The sequence below is a fragment of the Notamacropus eugenii genome, chromosome 3, assembly GCF_028372415.1.
Source record: "Notamacropus eugenii isolate mMacEug1 chromosome 3, mMacEug1.pri_v2, whole genome shotgun sequence".
NCBI classification, from domain to species: Eukaryota; Metazoa; Chordata; class Mammalia; order Diprotodontia; family Macropodidae; genus Notamacropus; species Notamacropus eugenii.
Genome location: NC_092874.1, coordinates 305,082,714 through 305,103,491, shown reverse-complemented (window position 1 = coordinate 305,103,491; position 20,778 = coordinate 305,082,714). Strand labels below are relative to the sequence as shown.

General features: G+C 48.6%; 1 protein-coding gene across 10 annotated transcripts in view; it reads right to left on the bottom strand.

The window, feature by feature from the left end:
* Window positions 1-20,778, bottom strand: part of BRD1 (bromodomain containing 1) — a 103,054-nt gene that overhangs the window by 62,821 nt on the left and 19,455 nt on the right. For 9 of the 10 annotated variants that reach the window (XR_011964312.1, XR_011964313.1, XR_011964314.1 and 6 more), the window contains exon 2: window positions 3,534-4,914. Coding sequence is in view for 6 of the 10 variants with exons in the window: in XM_072596527.1 (XP_072452628.1) it covers window positions 3,534-4,914 (1,381 nt within the window). In the remaining 4 variants the exon portion in view is untranslated. Of the gene's footprint in view, window positions 1-3,533; window positions 4,915-8,378; window positions 8,521-20,778 lie in introns of those variants that run through there. The other variant, XM_072596521.1, reaches the window with a different exon arrangement.

Here is a 20,778-nt window from a genome sequence, read left to right as displayed (position 1 = left end):
AATAATATTCACATTCTACAAATCAAAGACCACATGCATATGGGGGGACAAGACTTTGCCTATTGCACAAGTAAAGTGGCTAAAGGGGCAACACTATGCACAAAACAATGGGTCAGGACTCAAGAGACCTGAGTTCAAAGTCAACCTCTGACACTTCCTAGCTTTGTGACTCAGGCTGGCCTCAGTTTTCTTGACTGTAAAATGAGGATCATAACTCTAGTCTTGTCACAGGGATCAAATGAAAATACCTATAAAGTACTTAGCCTGGCACACACAGTCCAATTATTTCCTCCCTTTCCTCCTACCCTAGTGGGTCCTGCCTCAAGATCCTCACTGTCACCAGGCACACTGCCCCAGGGCCCTGTCCAGAACAAGCAAGGTCCCTCTGGCCTGCAGGTACCTTAGCACCTTCCTCCTCTCTGACCATTAAGACCCAACCTAGATCATCTCCTTATAATACTCACTACATTCCAGGAGCTGACATAAAAATCCCAGTCACTGTTCTGGACTATGTCTTCCCTCAGTCCTCCTCTCCCTCCATGTTCAGCTCCCAATCTGCCTGGGAACTCTCTGTGCTCTCTGGAATGCCTGCTCCATAATTAATAAACCTCCTCTTGTCTTGACCTTCCTTCCATTTTCTGGCCCTCACTGAGACCTAGCTCTGGATATTACAAAGTAAGTACACTCTCTCCTATAGCCCCAAGTCCCCTTCTGGACCCTCCCTCAGACTAGCACTGTACTGATGAGGTGCCAGCCACAGACTGCTCATGATCCCCACCAGGAGCGTCCTTCCCCACCCCCACCACTGCCATGGTGCCTAGCAGAAATGGAGCAAAGAACAACGCTAAGTCCACTGGGTTGCCACAACCTGATGTGTCCCAGCAGCAAGACTGCCACAACCTGATGTGTCCCAGCAGCAAAACCGACAATCCCTAACTCACTCTCTTCTCCAAGGGTTCCCCCTCCACGCTAGTCTCAGATGAAAATGTGGCCCCTCTCCCCCTCCCCCAGCAGCCTAGATTTCCCCACCACCACCACCACTCACCATCAGGTGAGCGTATAAAATCTCCAATCACTCCCATCGACTGGCTCTACATCCAGACCTCTCCCCATCCTCAAAAACCCTTCACTTGATCCAACCACCACTGCTAGCTACTATGCTCAAGCTTTAGGCAGCTGAGGGGCACTACTACACAACAAAGCGCTGGGCCTGGATTCAAAGCCAGAAAAATCTGGGCACATCCCTTCCCCTCAGTCTGCCTCAGTTTCTCTATCTGTTAAATGGAGATAATAACCACATCTCTCTGAAAGAGTTGCCAGGAGGCTCAAATAAGAAGTAACCCACAGCTAAGGTGCTCAGTAACAGCTATGATCCTAACCTTCCTTCTCAGCTAAACTCAGGAAGAAAGCAGTCCACAATAAGCACCCACCCATGCACTTCCATTTCTTTGGCCAGCAGGCTTTCCAAGTCATTCAAATGAAATGGTTCTCTCCTTCAGCTCTCCTCCTCCCCTCCAGGTCCTTTTCCTGGTTATTTTCTTCTCCCTAAATTTTCATGACAATGCCAGCTCTCCTCCTCCCCGCAAGGTGATCTCATCAGCTCCCACCAGATTCATTAGTATCTCTTAACAGTTGAAGCTAGTTAGTCCTGGTCTCTCCTGAACTGAAATCACACACTGGATATCCTGTGTCAGCAAGTCCACAACAGGACACATTACCTTTCCCCAAAACTCCCCTTTCTTCCTAACTTCCATCTTCCTCCGAGTCCACAATCTCCATGGAATCTCACCTCCTCATCATGACTCAACCCTATAGCCAACCCCATTTTTACCTTCCAAACATCTCTCCCACACAGGCCCCTAGGGTCAGCCTCCTCATTCAGGCCCTCCTACTGCACTAAGTTTCTAAGAGGCTTCTCGGCCTCAAGTCTCCAATCCATCTTCCACTCAGCAGCCACGGTGATTTCTGATAGTGTGCCTGCCCTGCTATCTGCCCTCTCCTCCAACACCAAATAGAAAGCTCTTCTGCACCCCCTTCCAGCTTTCCACGGCCTTATATTCCAGGGGTGCTTCCAGCTCCCATGCCCCCAGGCCTGAAATGCCCTTTCCCCTCCTCTCGGCCTCTCTTCAAGATTCAGTACCAACTCCCTCTCCTGCAGAAAGCTGTCCCATAGATGCTGATGCTTTACTCATTCAGATTATTTCCTACACATTCTGCATGTATGAGTCTCTCTTGTATATACCTGGATGTTTCCATGTGGCCTCCTCCAGTTTGTTTACGACGCCAATCGACCTGCCCTTCCTGATTCCCCTGTGGGATCTTTCCCTGTCATTTTCCCAACCCCCTCATTCTTAATAGGAAAGTGAGCAGTCCAGCTTTCCTGCCAAAGCTCCAGGGATATTTCGCCACTGCAGCCAGGCAGCCACCTACAAGCTTCAACTCAACTCAGCTGAAAGGGACCAAAAGACATCAATCACTTGTAAATTCTGAATGTATTTCAGTATATCTGATTATACAAATGTACTCAAAGTGATCTGCAAATACCCTTGACAATTTCTTAAAATTAACGAATTCTCAAAGTTCTTCTCTAATCAGCCATTAGTTTTTACAGTAAAAGCCAGCAACACAAAGTGATCGAGGCTCCCATCCTGCTGCATTCTAATGCTTAATTATTACAAAGTCCTGGGAACGGTGCTGATTTCAAGTCAGCACAGGGCTAGGTAAGCCCCTTCTTCCCAATGACATGTCATTAGCGGGGTTATTAGTATCCTGCCACTTACCTTATGAGAAAGGGCACAACTGGAGACAAAGGGCAAGGTAGGAAGGAGCCTATAGGACCTGCAGGAAAACAACTGGGAGGGCACTAATTAATGTCAGTTACCTTAATTAAGTGGGCACACAGGACATGTCATTAGTACATAAAAAGGGCTCCAGATAATGAAAATCAGCAAACACTCTCTGAATCAAATGCAAAATGGCTAAAGACCCCATGTGTGTCTGCCTGCAGCAGCTCCTATGATGACAACGATACTCATTCTTCTGATGAAGAACAGGAATCCTGGCTCCACCACTAACTAGCTGTGCACCTTGGAACAGTCACTCAACCTCTCTTGAGACCCTGTTTACTCCGCTGAAGGTTAAATCCTCCCAGTTCCCTTCCAGGTTTAAGTCTGGAGTCTAAACACAGGACTTCACACTAACAGAACTTGGTGGCATGAGACACTACCAGAAAAAAGGGGGAACCCTGGCTGAGCACAAGGACTTTGGTTCTTCCATAATTGGTTGTAAATCTACTTTAGACTGGAATAAACGTGGGGAACCTTCTTCACTGGGTTACTGGGTTCTCCACCCATCAGCCCAAAAACTGCCGGCTCATTTTCACCCCAAGGACTCCATTCAGAGCGCTCCCCAAACAGGATGCCCAGAAGTGTCCCCACACACCCGCCCAAGTAGAGGACAAAAGGTGCCCTCTCTGCCTCTGGGATGGTTCTGAGCAGAGACCTGCTCCTGTTCCAGCCCTTGGGTCTGCTTACCTCTGAGGGGGAATATAAGGAGCGGACACTGTGGGCATAACTGTACAGGGCTCAGCCAAAGTTTTCTTGGCCTTTTTTGCTTTCTTCCTAACTTTGGACGTCGACCTGACAGTTTTGATGGCTCCCTCCTTCCGGCAAATCCCGTTTTTCATCTCGACGTCCCCATAAATATTGAGAGGCCTGCGGATGCAGCCTGGCGGGGTATGCACATCACAGTAAGCAGTCTTTTTGACAGAGAAGGTGGTGCTGCTGCCCGTCATCTCCTTCACAGGTTCCATTTTCATATAGAGGCCGGCCTTCTGGGCACACGTCACATGGAACGCTGTGTAGCAATTGGCTTTGTGGCACTGGATGCAGGCACCAACTCCCTTCTGCTTGCAGAGGTAGCACGTGAGCTTCCACCGGGCCGGGGGTATGTTCCGTACCCCATCAATGGGCTCAATGAAAACCGTGTTGGCGAATCCCACCTCGGGGATCCACAGGGCACAGACCACATGGCCCCAGCGGTCATCGTCCGTCTTCTTGAAGGCGCCTCCCTTGTTGGGGCATAGCACACAGTCGACGGGCCTGGAGCGAGACTGCAGGCAATGCCGGCAGAGCCACTGGCCCTCAGGGATGTAGGGCACCCCGTAACACTCCTGGTGAACAGCTAGATTGCACAGGTCGCAGAACAAAATAACATTGCTGTTTTGGCACTCCCCATCCATGCAGATGCAGCATACGGCATCCTCGTCGATCAGGGATTGAGGGTCGCCCTGCTTCTGGTTCTCACAGTAAGACTCCTTCTCAAATCGGTCCATCAGGAACTCAAACATGTTCTGGGACACCACGGACACGCCGTCAGCTTTCCGCCTCTCATTCATGATTTCTAGCCAGGCATAATCTTCCTCGTCCATGTCATACTCCACCTCATGGTCAAGCTCCTCAGCCGACTTCTCGATGAACTTGTAGTAGACTGGAGGCCGCCTTGGTGCCGAAGGCGGGCTGTACTCCACGATGCGCACACGGGGCTCAGGGAGGGGGCTGGCAGCGGCAGGGGCGCCATGGGCACCAGGGAGGGCGTCATTCTTCTTCTTCACCTTGCTGTTCTTGTGCCGCTTTGTGCGCAGACAGACCGGGGGTCTCTCACTGTTCTCTTTGTTGCTGTTACACTCGCTCAGCTCTTGAGCTGTGAGGTCATCTTCTAGAATGATCTCTAAGGGGTCAAAAATACTGATTCTATGCAGGCGACCTTCAATCTCTATCTCCACCATCCTCTGAGCTTGGGCATATGTCAGGGTCTCTCGAGTAGGGGAGTGCTTAATACTGCACGGGGAAGAAGAGGTCCTGGTTGCAGATACTCGATGACATCGTCCTTTCCTCCTCATTTGGCAATGATTACCTAGAATTACAAGCAAAGTTCAAGTCAATGCTTTCATGCAACAAAATGTTTGAAAAATAATCAGCCAAGTAAGCCAGGTAAACCCAAACAAGACACCCACTCAACAGGTCTGAGGGTCCTTAGCTCAGGGCTCAACTGAGTCAGGACTGTATGAACTCAAATGCTGCTTCAGACACAAATCACAGACCTGACTTGCCTCAGCGTCCTCAACTGGAAAATGGGAATAACAACAGCAGCAGTGGCACTGCCTGGCTGTGTGCTGGCCACATGCTAGGTCCTGACCCTGCCACAAAAGTAGAGGTTTTGCAAATTCATTCATCTCAGAAAATCTAGTGTCAAATTACCAACAGAACCCAGTGTCCTCTCCTCAAGATACAGAACTTTGGTGTTACTGAGGGCAACCAGCAAGGAAGCAAAGAGCAGGAGGCACTGGGAAGAGAGAATACTTAAAGACAACCTTATTTAAAACAGAAACATAAGCAAATGGAGAGAAAGGGCTTTTAGTAAACAATGGCAGGGAGGAGAATGTTAGACATACAATATCAAAAAAAAAAGAAAAAAGTTCAAGAAAGAAGTTCCTAAGGGCCCATGGACCTGCATGTTAAAAACCTAATGGGTTTTTTAAAGCAATACATGGTGTGAGATGGTCTGTCTTTTGCATGTAGAATGTCCTTGTTTATTTACTATTGAGACCATAATAAAAGTATTTCACACTTTTCAAAATATTGTGCAAAATTCTTTGTCCATATCACTCATGCCTCATATGCAGGGACATGTGATGTGATTAAAGTTCATTTTTAAGAACAGACAAACCTATGGGGGATAAAGTGGGGCTGGGCCCTATCCAATTCAAAATCTGATTCCATGGGACCAATGTTATTAAATTCTGGAGGAGGGAGGTTGGGGGAAAGGGAGAGAGAGGTAGAGAGAGGGAGAGAGAGGGAGGGAGGAAGGGAGAGAGAGAGAGACAGAGAGAGAGAGAGAGAGAGGGAGGGAGGGAGAGAGGGGGGGGGAAAGAGAGAGAGCAGGAGGGAAAGGGAGAGAGAAAGAGGGAGAGGGAAAGAGAAAGGGGGAGAAAGGGAGAGAGAGGGAGAGAGAGGGAGGGAGAGGGAGGGAGAGGGAGGGAGGAAGGGAGAGAGAGAGAGACACAGAGAGAGAGAGATGGAGGGAGAGAGAGGGAGGGAGGGAGAGGGGGGGAGAGAGAGAGAGCAGGAGGGAAAGGGAGAGAGAAAGAGGGAGAGGGAGAGAGAAAGGGGGAGAAAGGGGGAGAGAGGGAGAGAGAGGGAGAGAGAGGGAGAGAGAGAGGGAGAGAGAAAGGGGGAGAGAGGGAGAGAGAGGGAGAGAGAGAGGGAGAGAGAGGGAGGGAGGAAGGGAGAGAGAGAGAGACAGAGAGAGAGAGAGAGAGATGGAGGGAGGGAGGGAAAGAGGGGGGGAGAGAGGGGGGGAGAGAGAGCAGGAGGGAAAGGGAGAGAGGGAGAGGGAGAGAGAAAGGGGGAGAGAGAGAGGGAGAGAGGGAGAGAGGGAGAGAGAGGGAGGGAGGAAGGGAGAGAGAGACAGAGAGAGAGAGATGGACAGAGGGAGAGAGAGGGAGGGAGGAAGGGAGAGAGAGACAGAGAGAGAGAGATGGACAGAGGGAGAGAGAGGGAGGGAGGAAGGGAGAGAGACAGAGAGAGAGAGAGAGAGATGGACAGAGGGAGAGAGAGGGAGGGAGGGAGAGAGGGAGGGAGAGAGGGAGGGAGAGAGGGAGGGAGAGAGGGAGGGAGAGAGGGAGGGAGGGAGGGAGGGAGAGAGGGAGGGAGGGAGGGAGGGAGAGAGGGAGGGAGAGAGGGAGGGAGGGAGAGAGGGAGGGAGAGAGAGAGGGAGAGAGAGAGGGAGAGAGAGAGGGAGAGAGAGAGGGAGAGAGAGAGGGAGAGAGAGAGGGAGAGAGAGACGGAGAGAGGAGGGAGACCAGACACACCTTTGGAGGGGGATCTAGTTCCTGCAGCCCATGTTATCATTACAATCACAATTAATGACTGTCTTTGGGCAAGTGCTTTTCCGGTTGTACCAACAAGGAAGCAACAACGAGGAACAGCCCAGCTCAGTTCTGTTGGAGGCCAGGGCAAATTAACTTATTAACTTGACCAAGAGTCCCCTCCCTCCCCTAGTTCTTCTTTTCCTGTGGCTGGTGGTTAAGTGAACCAAGGGACCAAACAGTAAGGGAGTCTACAAGCAGAAACCCAGTGGGAGGAGAGCCACATTGACAACCACTGTGTGTGAGGGTTTTCTAAGTGCTTGGAGGAGAAAAGGGCGAGCATCACGGTAAGTCAACCCAGAAAAGATGTAGGAGAAGAGGGCTGAAATAATCAGACTCCCTCTTTTCCAAGGCAGACTCGGAACAGCCATGCCATGCTATGCTGTCAGTCTTCCTCCCCAGAAGTCAGACACCGAAAATGCAATCGTCTGCTAGGTCTCGTTGGGCTAGTGAGAGCGAGGACCCTCCCCAGGCCTCATACACCTGCATGTAACTTCCCTACTGTACAGACTGCATCCCTTGGGTTGAATGATTTTTTAAAGTTCTAAAAGAAACAGCAGGGAACTGCTAAGCAGATCGCAGCATGCTCTGGAATGAGGGCAGGGTTTGGTCACAAATAACAAGCTTTTGTACAGGGCAAACACAATCTCTCGCCGGCCGGAGCTCCCTTCCTCCCAGCCCCCCGGCAGTAAGGGAATAGGAGCCCACAAAGGGCCAGGCTTCGGGGTCTCGGTGGGGAACCCCGCTGCACCCCATCACATACTGACCCTCCACCCCACAGCCCCGTCAGAGGGGACGGATGGGGCTGAGAGAGAAGAGGTGGCCGGCACCCCAGGACTAGCTTCCTAAGGCCAGGCCAGCCCGGCTGGCCGAGTGACAGCCCCGGGGTCACTGACAGTGACCATCAGTGAAGCCGCAGCGCTCGGGCGGACCCCAGTGACAAGCCCCAAGGCCCAGCTGGCCGGATCCCGGCGCTGACCCAGCTCCCCCGGAGCGCCGTCCGGCAGCCCGGCCCCGGGCAAGCGGCTCCTTCCTGGACGGACCGCCCTCCCCCCGCCCTCCAGGGCCCCAGGAATGCCGGGGGTCGTCCGACTGACTCCGCTTGGCTTTTGTTCGGACGCCTAAGGAAGCCGTGGCGGCGAGGGAGGTCATGACAACCGGCGGCCCCCGGCCCTTCCTCGCCGCGGCCCCCCACCGCGCCCCAGCCCAGCCCGCGGCCAGCGCCGGGGCCGGAACCGAGCGGGGAGGCCGGAGGGCCGAGGAGGAAGCGCTCGGGCCGCCCCCGCCCGGGCCGAGGCCGAGGCCGGCGGGCCCCTCCCGGGCCGCCTCCGCGCACGGACCCGCGGGCTGCCGGACAGCCCCGAGTCGGGCCGGACAAAGCTGCGGCCGCAAACATGGCGCCGTCGCCGCCCGCCGGTCCCTCCCGGGCCTCCCCCGGGGACTCACCCACCTGGCTCCGGGGCTCGGACGGCTCCGGGGGCGGCGCTGGAGGCGCCAACGGCCGCGGAGGCCTCGGGGATGCGCGGGGCCCGGGCGGGGCCGGAGCCGGGGCCTGCGCGGCGGGCCTAGCCCGGCGAGGGCGGCAGGGCGGCGGGGCGGCTCGTCACGCGAGGCCCCGGCTCGTGGGGGGGCCCGGGCCGGGCCGGCCGCGCTGCGTGGAGCCGCTCTCCAGGGCTGGGGTCGGGGCCGGGGCGGCGGCGGCGGGCCGGGGGCAGGCGGCGGCGGGCTCGGCTCGGGCGCTCGCTCCGCTCCGCTCGCTCGCACCCTCGGCTACGCCTCCTCCTCCTTCGCTCTCGCTCTCTCGCTCTCTCGCTCTCTCGCTCTAGCTCCCTCACTCCTCGCTCGCTCCCCCCGTGAAACAAACAATGCGGCGGCGCTCCGCCCGGCCGCGCTCCGTGACGCCGCCACGCCCGGACACGCCCCGACGCGCCCGCCGTCACTCCTCCCCCGCGCGCCTCTCGCACTGCGCCGGCGCCCTTCCGCCCCCGCCCCGTGGCCCCCCTTTTCCCCTCGCGCGCGGGGGCTGCCGGGAGCCGCCGAATGGAAGTGGCCCGAATGCCTCCGAGAAGTCCCGCTTGTGCACGCCCAGCCCCGCGCGCGTCCCCGCCGCCCTGTCCAGACGAACCCTCCCCTGAAACAATATCCACGCCTCCCCCACCCCACGCGCCCAGTCCGCGCATGCGCAGAGCACTGGCCGAGGCCGCGTCGCCAATGACCAAGGCTCGGAGACTCGACGCCCCCGGAGGCGCTGCCAGCCCCACCGGGACCGAGGTCGTGTCCGCCCTCCCCTGCGCCGGACGCGGGGTTGGGCACTGCTCCCTGACCCGGGGAAGGAGGGAGGCCTCGAAGAGCACGTGGCAGACCCAAAAGCCTGAGAAGCCGGGGAGGAGAGCGCGTCAAAGGAGGAGAGTGAAGAGGAGCCCCCGGGAGCGGAGAGGGCGCTGCGGCGGTCACAGGGGACCACTGAGCAGAGCAGCATCACCCGAGCAGGAGCCTCGTGGAAGGAGGACTGCGGAGGAGGTGTGGTCGCGGGGGATTAGGAAGAGCAGGGGCCGTGGAGGAGGGCTCTGCCCTCAAGAATGATCGAATCGTGCCCTCCAGCCCTTCGCCAGAGGGACTAAATGTGGGGGGCGGCACCTGCCCTGGGGTGCAGGCCTAATTGGGGGCACAGCCCTGCGCTCAAATTGCCGTCACCTAAGAGGAGAGACCCATGTGTTCTGATGGTGGGGACCGTCTCCTGCCCTCCCAGAGGGAGGACATCGCCACCCCCTAGGGAGCCTAAATTGAGGAATATGATAGCACTGCCCTTGGGGAGATGCAGACCTCACCCCTGCCCTTGAGAGTCTGCATAATCCGGGGAGGAAACCTGGGCTCCTCCTGGGGGGGGGGGGTACCTCCAGGGCAGATGGGAAAGGCCCCGGGGGGCCTCCCAGCCTAATGGGGTAAAGAGGACAAAGAAACGGCACTAGAACCATAACATACATATCGACTGTCAATTCCTTCTGCTTCTCTTCCCACCCCCCAAAAAATAAAACGTCACTCCATACCCAGCGTGACCAGGGCCAAGGAAAGTTCTGGTTGGCAAATGCATTAGATTGCATGAAGCCTAGGAAATCCTTTGTCTTCTCTTTGTATGGCCAAGGAGAATGACTTTTGGCCTGGGAATGAACAAAAAGGCTTGAGAGAATGAATCTGCAAAAGGAGACTATGAGCAAGCAAGGCGCTGCCCTGCAAGTCCGAGTCACAGTGTGGTGTGACCCAAATTACAGAGGGCACGTGATGCTGAAAGAACAACCTGAGGAGAGGTTACCCAATGGAACCGAGACCCAGAACCACCACTGGCTCCAGCCGTCTCCCGTCCACTTTGTGTCTCTAGTTCTGGCATTCAGTCAACACATTCCTAGGAAGGACCAGCCAATCAATTGCTGCTTGACTGTATTCCACATTAGATGCCACAAACCTGAAAACCACTCTTCAACTCTGTGCTGTCTAGGAGAATATGAGCTTCTTGAGGCAGAGGCTCTTGATTTTTGTAGGTGTATTCCCATCATTTCACCCAAGGCTTAATTTTCAGTCTGGTGCTTGCTGAGCCACTTGTTAATGACTTCAGTTATTTCAAAATAGCCATGGAGAAGATGCAGGAGTGTAGAACTGCATATAGTGCCAGATTTTTTTTCTAATATACAGACCCATTTTCCTGATTATTTTTTCTCTTCCTCTTTAAAAAAAAGAATTAGTTATAGGAGATGACTCTGGAAGGGGAAGGACGCAACAGAAAAATGGCAGTCCTTGCCCTCAAAGAGCTCACAGTCTGATGGGGAGACACTGTGCTAACAATATACAAACAAGCTTTAGACAAGATAAACTGGAGATCATCAAGGCACTATAGACTAGTGAGCTTGACTTCTACTTTTCACAAAAGTCTAGAACATTATTAGAGAACTAGAAAAGACATTGATGATCACAAAAAGCCAGTGTGTGAGATACATTGGGTTTTTTTTAAAGAGGGTGACTGTCTAGAATTAATCTGGAATTTAGTAAGACACTTGATAAAATCTGTCATGTTCTTGTGGAAAAGATGAGGAAATGTGAGCTATATGTTTGCCATTAGCATAGTTAGATTTTTTTTTTTTAACTGGTTGCATAGCAAGAGCAAAAAGGTGTCATTAATATCTGCTGGTCAGTTTGAAAGGAGTTAGGGAGTCCCAACAAGCTTTGCTCAACCTTATGCTGTTTAGTGTTGTTTCTATCAATGACTTGAACCAAAGCATCAGGAACACACTTACCAAATTTGGAAATGGCAAAAACAAATCAGATATTTATTTATTCAGCTAAGAAATAGCTAAATAAAATTAAGTATGTTTAATGTATTGGAATATTATAGGAAATGCTAAAAAAAGAAGGATATGAAGAAACCAAGAAAGACTTGAATAAACTGATTCAGATTGATGTGAGCAGGACCAGAGCCACTTTATGTAGTGACCACAACATCACAAAGGAAAATTGAAAGACTGAAGAATTTGGATCAATGCAATGACCAGCCATGATTCCAGAAGACAGAGGATACGAAGCATATCTCCCTCTGCTAGGTAGAGGTGATGGACTGATTACAGGTATAGAAGGAGACATACGTCTCCAGATGAGGCCACGGCAGCAAAAATTTTCTTCAATTTTACTTTTGGTATAAGAGATAGATAGGTTCGGGGTTTTTTGCGTGTTGAAGAGGAGACAACAATGACCTCAACAGGCTAGAGCAATGGGCCAGGTGTAATAAGGTGAAACACAAGAGGAGTAAATCTAAAGTGGGTTGAAAAAAGTCAACTTTAGAGGTACAAGATATGGAGATAAAACTAGAAAAAAATTCTAGTTCAGAAAAAAAATTTTTCTTTTTTTTTTTTGTGGACTAAATATGAACCAACAATGTAAGATGGCAGCCAAGAAACCTACTGCCCTGTGACTGGATCAAGAGAAGTTCAGCCTCTGTAAATAAGGCATTAACCAAACCTAGAGAATCATGCTCAGTTCTTGATACCACATTTTGTGAACAATGAAAAGTTCACATTTATTTATATAGTTGTTAAGGTTTGCAAAGCACTTGACTTAATGTTATTTTATCAAATAATGTATGCAGGGGCATTTATAAGCAGAGTTCAAAGGACAGCCATGATGACCTGACCAAGAGCCTCAAGTTGACAGAAGGAACTGGAGCCATTGAGCCTGTAGAAGAGTAGCCTGAGTGGGGACAATAGAGGTATTTGACAGGTTGTCAGGTGGAAAATGGAGTTAACTTGTTATGCTTGGCCCCAGAGGGAAGAACAGGGAACAACAGGGCAAAGTTGTAAATCATCAAACTTAGTACTTGATATGAGGATCAACTTGCCAAATATTATCAAAAAATGGAATCCATTGCCTCTGAAGGTGTTGTACTTTCTCATTTGAAGTTTTCAAGCAAAGGCTAGAGACCCACATGTCAAGTGTGTTGTAGGGAGATTGTTTTTTAAGTACAAATTGGTCTAGATGGCTGCCAAGGTCCTTTCCAACTCAGAAGCTCTGTGAATCTTTGAAATGGTATGGTGATAAATCTCCTGAAATAGGGTGTCAGAAGCCACAAGACACATTCTACTCTTGAAATCTGCCACTGGCTTACAATTAGTAGTTGGGCAAAACTCCTTCCCTTTCTGGGTTGCAGTTTCCTTGCCTGTAAAATGAAAGGGTTAGATTTCATTGCTAATGCACCTTCTAATATGTTTTGTCCATGTTATTGTTGTTCAGTTGTTTCTGACTTTATGACCCCATTTGGGGTTTTCTTGGCAAAGATATTAGAGTGCTTTGCCATTTCCTTCTCCAGCTCATTTTATAGATGAAGAAACTGAGGCAAACAAGGTGAAGTGATTTGTCCAGGGTTACACAGTGTTTAAAGTCAAATTTGAACTCCTGTCTTCCTGACTTCAGGCCCAGAGCTCTATCCACTGCACTACCTATCTACCTATTATGTTCGTCCTTCATTACTGAAGAAGACCATGCCATCAGAGAAATGATGATATGACTTGCACTTGACTGTGTTTTGAGTGAGGGAGGGCTGTGCAGGTCACCAGCCTCACTTCTCCTCCAGAGCCATCTGAATCCAGTGACCAGATATTCCTCAGGATGACTGGAGATGACCCAGGATGTACTGGGAGACCTTGGCCCCTGTAGGCCAAGGTGTTTGCAGGCACTTACTTGGGGTGAGGCAACGCCCATTCGTTGAATAGGCCTGTTTAAGAAGTTTCGAGGGCATGGCCGCTCTAATGAGATCAAGAAAAAGAAAGACATCAGGCTGGGTGGGAAACAACAGTTACTAAGTCCCAGTTTCAGAGCAGTAGATTTAAGGTTTTGGGAGGGAAGGGGAGGGGATGCAGGAAAGGAGCCAGTAAAATGCAAGTCAACTGGGCATCTTTTGGCCATTCAAGTTTACCTTCCTTTGGAAGGTAATACCTGCCTTATTATAAATTCCTTGAAGGCAGAGACTATACCATAATCCATCTCTCCAACTCCATTTCCTAACATACAGCCTTACAGATGGTACGTACTTAATGTTTGTGGTTGTATTTGATTCTGAAGAATTCACAGGGAAATGCCCAAAGGAAGCACATGAAATTTACTTCATCAAATGCTAGGACAGTTTTTTATTCACTTTGTCCTCTTTGGAATGATACCAGAAGCCTTCTGGGCCACATGCGTGGTGTAGCCTCATTTTCAGACATGACCTATGTGGACATTTGATTTGCTAAGTTTTGGGTTTCTTTCCTCCTCTCCCTGTAGTGTGGGGATTGGGGAAGGTGAGAAAATAAATGCTTATTAATGGAAAAAAGCACAACATGATTTTTAAAAACATTAGCTGAATCCTGATGAGGCCTGAGACCTCCCCAGGCCATCACTTTAGTAGAAAGTGATGCAAGCTCCATCCAAGGCCCTTTCTAGCTCTGGGCCCAACCGTGAGGTGAGGAAGATGAAAGCTTCTTTCCAATGGCAGCTCCCCACATTTATCAGCCACATGATCAACCTTATTAAGATTCACAAGATTTGCAGCTGGGATCGATCTTGGAAACAATTTAGTCCAACCTCTTCATTTTACAGAAGGGGAAAAAACTGGCTTAGGGAGGGGAAGGAATTTGCCCAAGGTCACACAGTGAGTACGCAACCAAGTCAGAATTTGAACTCACACCTTCTAACTCCAGGTCCATGATCTGTCCATTACTGATGCTTTCTCTTTTCTGTCTTTTCCTCTTTTTCTCTGGCAGCACTATTTTGATCATCTTCCACCTACCCTTATTTAGCAAAAATAATAGATCTCATAAATAAGTCCAGTCAAGCAAAACAAATCCACACATTGGCCACATCTAAAAATGTATATCTCCTTCTATACTCTGAGTCCACCCAAAGGTGAGCAGTGGGCTTCAGCATCTGTCTTCTGAACCTATGGTTGGTCAGGGCATTGATGAGAGTTCTTAAGTCTTTCAAAATTGTTGGTTTCTACGGTGTAGAAGTTATTGTCAGTCAGTCAATGACCATTTACTAATCGCTTGTGCTAGGCATTTTACTTAGCACTGAGAATTTAAAAAAAAAAAAAAGCCCAAACACTGACCTGGACCTCAAGGAGTTTACGCAGAAAAAAGGAAACACTTGTAAATAATTGCGATTGGATTGTACAAGAGACAAAGAGAGGAAATAGGAGATAATTTCAAGAAGATTCTGGGGGGTGAGCAGAAAGGACTCAATGGGAAAAAGGCTTCTGACATAAGGCAAGACTGGGGAACAAAGAGGCTGAGGCCAGGAGTTGCAAAGGGACAGGTACAGGAGATGGTGTGTCATGTTTCAGCAGCAGCAGGTGAGCCCATGTGGCTGAATAGAAGAGGGTAAAGAAGGGAGCAAAGTGTGAGAAGACTGTAAGGTAAGGAGGCAGCTTGGGAGGGGCTTTCAAGCCTCACAGAGTACGGGACCCAAATGTGCAGTGAGGCACACATCCTTGTATGGGACTTGAAGGGAGACAGAAGAGACCTCCAGCTTCTCCCTCCACATCCTCCTCCTCCCCTCCCACCTTTGTCCAAGGAAGAGGAAAGGAGAGAGAAGCAAAAGGTTGGAGCTAGAGGCCACCATTCTGCTCTCCTCAAAGAGAGAGGGAGTACCCAATAGAAGTATATCTATCTACTTTAAATATTGTTTTTCTAGAGAATATAATTGGGTTTGAGCTAACTTCTGATTGGTTTAACATTTGGGGAGAAAGAGAATCCCAAGCTCTGTATCCAAGGCTTGACTCTATACCTACCTAATACCAGTTCCACAATGAACACAGATAGTGAATAGCAAAGAAACTTATTTATTCAAATCATAACAAACAGAAATCATAGAAGTTCTACATAAAAGAATATATACCAGACAATACAGAGTGAAGGAACTCTCTCATTGGGAGTGAGATAACAGCTCAACCAAGAGAGTCCTGGATCTCACCTAAGGGGAAACTCCCCCAAATTCCTAGTGTAGCAAACTGGAGATGGGGACATGATGGGGACAATGATGCCCATTGCTCTTCTCATGTGTTCCCAGAGGCTTTTCCTCCCTTCAGCAACCTAAAATGTGGTTAGCCTCTTCCATCTCTCTTGGAGCTGGAAGTGAATAGACACTTGAAGGAAACTTGCAGCTTGCAGAATCCTCAGTGAGGAATGGACTGACCCTTAGAATTCTGAGAGGAGCAGTAGGTAAACATGCTCATGGGACCTGCCCACAGCCTGGATGTGCTACATAAATGTGGGAGAGGCATGGACATGTCTGTGGGCAGTAGGGAAAAGCCAATAGATGGGAAGAGATAGAAGGTTAGCATGAAGATGATAGCAATAGCTGGAGAAATTAAAGGGGGATGGGATGGAGGGTGATTGTGAAGGAGTTTGCCTTGGCAAGGAGAAGGACCTCTTCAGAGATAGAGTAAAAGAGGAGATAGGGAGAGAAGACCTCTGCTCTGAGTGATGTGAGATGAGGAAAAGGGGAGAAAAAAGAACTCCATCACTGGCTTCAATATTTTCAGAGAAGAATAAGAATATCTTCTTAGCTGAGAAGGTATAGAGAGAAGGTGTAGTGGGAGACTTGAGGAGGAGTGAAAATGTGATAGCTGCTGTTGGGAGCAGGATGGAGATATCATCAGGGAAGGTTAGTGGATTGTTTTGCTATAATGAGGGCCCAGTTGAGGATATGTAACATAACTTGGTAATGGGCCCAATTAGCAGGGGTTTGTGGGGGTTCCCCTCATGCTGTTCTATAGCATGTGACTAGGAGAGAAGGTAGATTGTGGGAATTTTCCAAGGCTGGGGTTTGGCACGGCATGATCATCAATAGGACCAGGGTGCCAAGGAATCAAGAAGTGAGGATAGGCTAGGGTGGTGCTAGGGGAGGGAGTAGAGTGTAGACAGTGCCAGAGTGAAGGACTGGGAAACAGCTGAGGGCACAATGTGACACTGAGGAAGGGCAGGGTTAGGGATTCTAAGGCAGTGGGAAAGACAGAACAACAAAGCATTTATTAAACAATTAGGATGTGCAAGGCTAACCCTGTGGGTATAGATAGAAAAGATAGTCCCTGGTCTCTAGGCACTTCCATTCTTGTGGGAGAAGGTGCTGAATGTGAAGGAGGAGGCATATCAAAGGTTCTGAAAAGCAGAGAGCAAGGAGCAGAAGACCTTGTGTTAAAGTCCAGAGAACGAGGTTGGCCAGCATAAGTCCTTCCTTATACATCAGTGAGAAAAGAGGGGAAAGGGGCAAAGTCTCCATACTTGGTCTTCAATGTCATTTCCACTATATCAGTTTCTGATATTGTACCATTTGACTGTGGCAAGTACTGTGGTGGCCAGAACTTTTGTTTTTTTTTTTCTTCTGGGTCTTCAGTGGCTGCAGGATTCACAAAGATGGTAGCCAGGCTGCATCTCCAAGGAAGTTGCTTCCTGGGATGATTTCTTCAGAGACTAAGATGGAAGCAGGACCAGTCATCTGAGGTATGCTGCCACTTCTGGGCTCTTGGCCTTCTTTGCTCAACAGTCATTGTGTTCATCCTTTGTTGCTGAAGAAGTCCATGCCATCAGAGAAATGATGACATGACTTGCATTTGACTGTTTTGAGTGAGGGAGGACTATGCAAGGTCATCAGCCTCACTTCTCCTCCACAGCCGTCTGAATCCAGTGACCAGATATTCATCAGGATGACTGGAGATGACCCAGGATGCACTGGGAGACCTTGGTCCCCTTTAGGCTAAGATCTATGTAGGTACTCACTTAGGGCGAGGTTACGACCATTCATTGAATAGGTTTGTTTAAGGGTCCAACAGTCAACTGCAGCTGGTTAACCTTTGGTGGTGGTGGAGAGGAAGGTGGGCTCCTTACCACAGTGTTTGCTCCCCTCCATGATGGCGCAGGGCAAAGATTGTTCACAGGCTCACAGAATTTGAGAACTGAAAAGGACATCATTTTGTTTTCCTGTTAACTCTTTCCTTTCTAATGTTAACTGCATTGATTTTGTTTGTGCAGAAGACTTTCAATTTTATGTCATCAGAATTATCATTTTTATCTCCTGTGATCTTTTCTACCCTTTGCTTCAACAAGAACTCTTCCCCTATCCAAAGCTATAAGAGGTATCTCCTTTCCTATTCTTCAAATTTATTTTTGATGTAACTTTTTATATACAATTCATGTTTTCATTTGGAAGTTATTGTGGTCTATTGTGCAAGATATTGGTCTACACATAGTTTTTTTTCTAGACTCCCAGTTTCCTAGCAGTTTTTATCAAAAAGGGAGTCTTAATTCCAGTAACTGAGGTCTTTGGATGTATCAAACACTATGCTGCTATATTCATTTGTTTCCATATAATATGGTACCTAATCTGCTCTACTGATATACTAAATACTTTTCTGTTCTTGACCAGTGCCAAGGTGTTTTCATAATTATGGCTGTATAGTATACTTGGAGAACTGGTACTTCTGGTCTCCCTTCCCTGACACTTTTCCCCCATTATATCCCTTGAGAGTCTTGACCTATTTTTATTAAATTATTTATTTTTAGTTTTTAATATTCACTTCCATAAGTTTTTTTTAATTAATTTATTTATTTAACTTTAAAACATTCATTTCCACAAAATTTTGGGTTCCAAATTTTCTCCCCATTTCTCCCCTCCCCCCACCCCAAAACACCTAGCATTCTAATTGCCCCTATCACCAATCTGCCCTCTCTTCTAACACCCCTCCCTTCCCTTATCCCCATCTTCTCTTTTGTCCTGTAGAGCAAGATAACTTTCTATACCCCATTACCTGTATTTCTGTTTCCTAGTTGCAAGAACAATACTCAACAGTTATTCCTAAAACTTTGAGTTCCAACTTCTCCCCATCCCTCCCTCCCCACCCATTCCCTTTGGGAAGGCAGGCAATTCAATATAGGCCATATCTGTGTAGTTTTGCAAATGACTTCCATAATAGTCGTGTTGTGTATGACTAACAATAATTCCCTCCATCCTATCCTGCTCCCCATTGCTTCTATTCTCTTTTTCGATCCTGTCCCTCCCCAAGAGTGTTGACTTCTAATTGCTCCCTCCTCCCACTGCCCTCCCTTCCATCATCTCATCCCCCCCACCCTGCTGATCCCCTTCTCCCCCACTTTCCTGTATTGTAAGATAGGTTTTCATACCAAAATGAGTGTGCATTTTATTCCTTCCTTTACTCGAATGTGATGAGAGTGAGCTTCATGTTTTTTCTCTCACCTCCCCTCTTTTTCCCTCCTCTGAAAAGTCTTTTATTTGCCTCTTTTATGAGAGGTAACCTGCCCCATTCCATTTCTCCCTTTCTCCTCCTAATATATTTCTCTCTCACCACTTAATTTCATTTTTTTTAAGATATGATCCCATCCTATTCAATTCACCCTGTGCTCTCTGTCTCTCTGTCTCTCTGTCTCTGTCTCTGTCTCTGTCTCTCTCTCTCTCTCTGTGTCTGTGTGTGTGTGTGTGTATGTGTGTAATCCCACCAACTACCCAGATACTGAAAAAAGTTTCAAGAGTTACAAATATTGTCTTTCCATGTAGGAATGTAAACGGTTCAACTTTAGTAAGTCCCTTATGATTTCTCTTTGCTGTTTACCCTTTCATGCTTCTCTTGATTCTTATGTTTGAAGGTCAAAATTTTCTTTTCAGCTCTGATCTTTTCATCAAGAATGCTTGAAAGTCCTCTATTTCATTGAATGACCATTTTTTCCCCTGAAGTATTATACTCAGTTTTGCTGGGTAGGTGATTCTTGGTTTTAGTCCTAGTTTCTTTGACTTCTGGAATATCCTATTCCACACCCTTCGATCCCTTAATGTAGAAGCTGCTAGATCTTGTGTTATCCTGATTGTATTTCCACAATACTTGAATCGTTTCTTTCTAGCTGCTTGCAATATTTTCTCCTTGACCAGGGCACTCTGGAATTTGGCCACAATGTTCCTAGGAGTTTCTCTTTTTGGATCTCTTTCAGGTGGTGATTGGTAGATTCCTTGAATACTTATTTTGCCCTCTGGTTCCAGAATATCAGGGCAGTTTTCCTTGATAATTCCATGAAAGATGATTACTAGGCTCTTTTTTTGATCATGGCTTTCAGGTAATCCTATAATTTTTAAATTGTCTCTCCTGGATCTATTTTCCAGGTCAGTTGTTTTTCCAGTGAGATATTTCACATTATCTTCCATTTTTTCATTCTTTTGGTTTTGTTTTGTGATTTCTTGGTTTCTCATAAAGTCATTAGCCTCCATCTGTTCCATTCTAATTTTGAAAGAACTATTTTCTTCAGTGAGCTTTTGAACCTCCTTTTCCATTTGGCTAATTCTGCTTTTTAAAGCATTCTTCTTCTCATTGGCTTTTTGAATCTCTTTTGCCAATTGAGTTAGCCTATTTTTCAAGGTGTTATTTTCTTCAGCATTTTTTTGGGTCTCCTCTAGCAAGGTGTTGACCCGCTTTTCATGCTTTTCTTGCATCTCTCTCATTTCTCTTCCCAGTTTTTCCTCCACCTCTCTAACTTGATTTTCAAAATCCTTTTTGAGCTCTTCCATGGCCTGAGCCCATAGAATATTTATTTTGGATGTTTGGGATACAGAAGCCTTGACTTCTGTGTCTTTCCCTGATGGTAAGCATTGTTCTTCCTCATATGAAAGGATAGGAGGAGATATCTGTTCACCAAGAAAGTAACCTTCTATAGTCTTATTTTTTTTTCCCTTTTTTGGGCATTTTTCCCAACCAGTTACTTGACTTTTGGGTCCTTTGTCAAGAGTAGGGTATACTCTGGGGACCTGTAAGATATCAGTTCCTCCAAGGTGGCACAATCAAGTGTGTGCTGGTCTGGGTGCAGGGAAGGATTTTTGTACCCAGAATCTTAGCAGAGTTTCCTCTCCACAGGCACCTGACCTCCAGTTCCACCAAGCTAGCACTGGGGGGGGTGGGATTCAGTCAAGCTCCATTCAGTGCGAGACAAAGACCAGCTGCCTCAGGGCATCTACACAGGGCTGAGGTAAGACTCAGCTCTTCAGTGCCCCCAGGGGTTTTTAGGATCCAGCTATGGTCTAAGCCTGCTGTAGGGGCTGCCCTGAGAACTCCTGCTGCCTGCCTGATGTGAAGGCCCTTCTCCCTGCCTGGCCAGCTGAATATACCCTGTCACTGATCTTTGGTGCCTGTGGCTTGAGGGATCTGCGGACCCTTTGCTCCTGGGACTGGGGATTCCAGGACTGGAGATTCCACCCCCGAGGGCTGTTCACGAGCTGTGCACATGCGGCCAAGGCTGGGCTGGGCTCCATGCTCTGAGCTCCACTCCATGTCCAGTGCA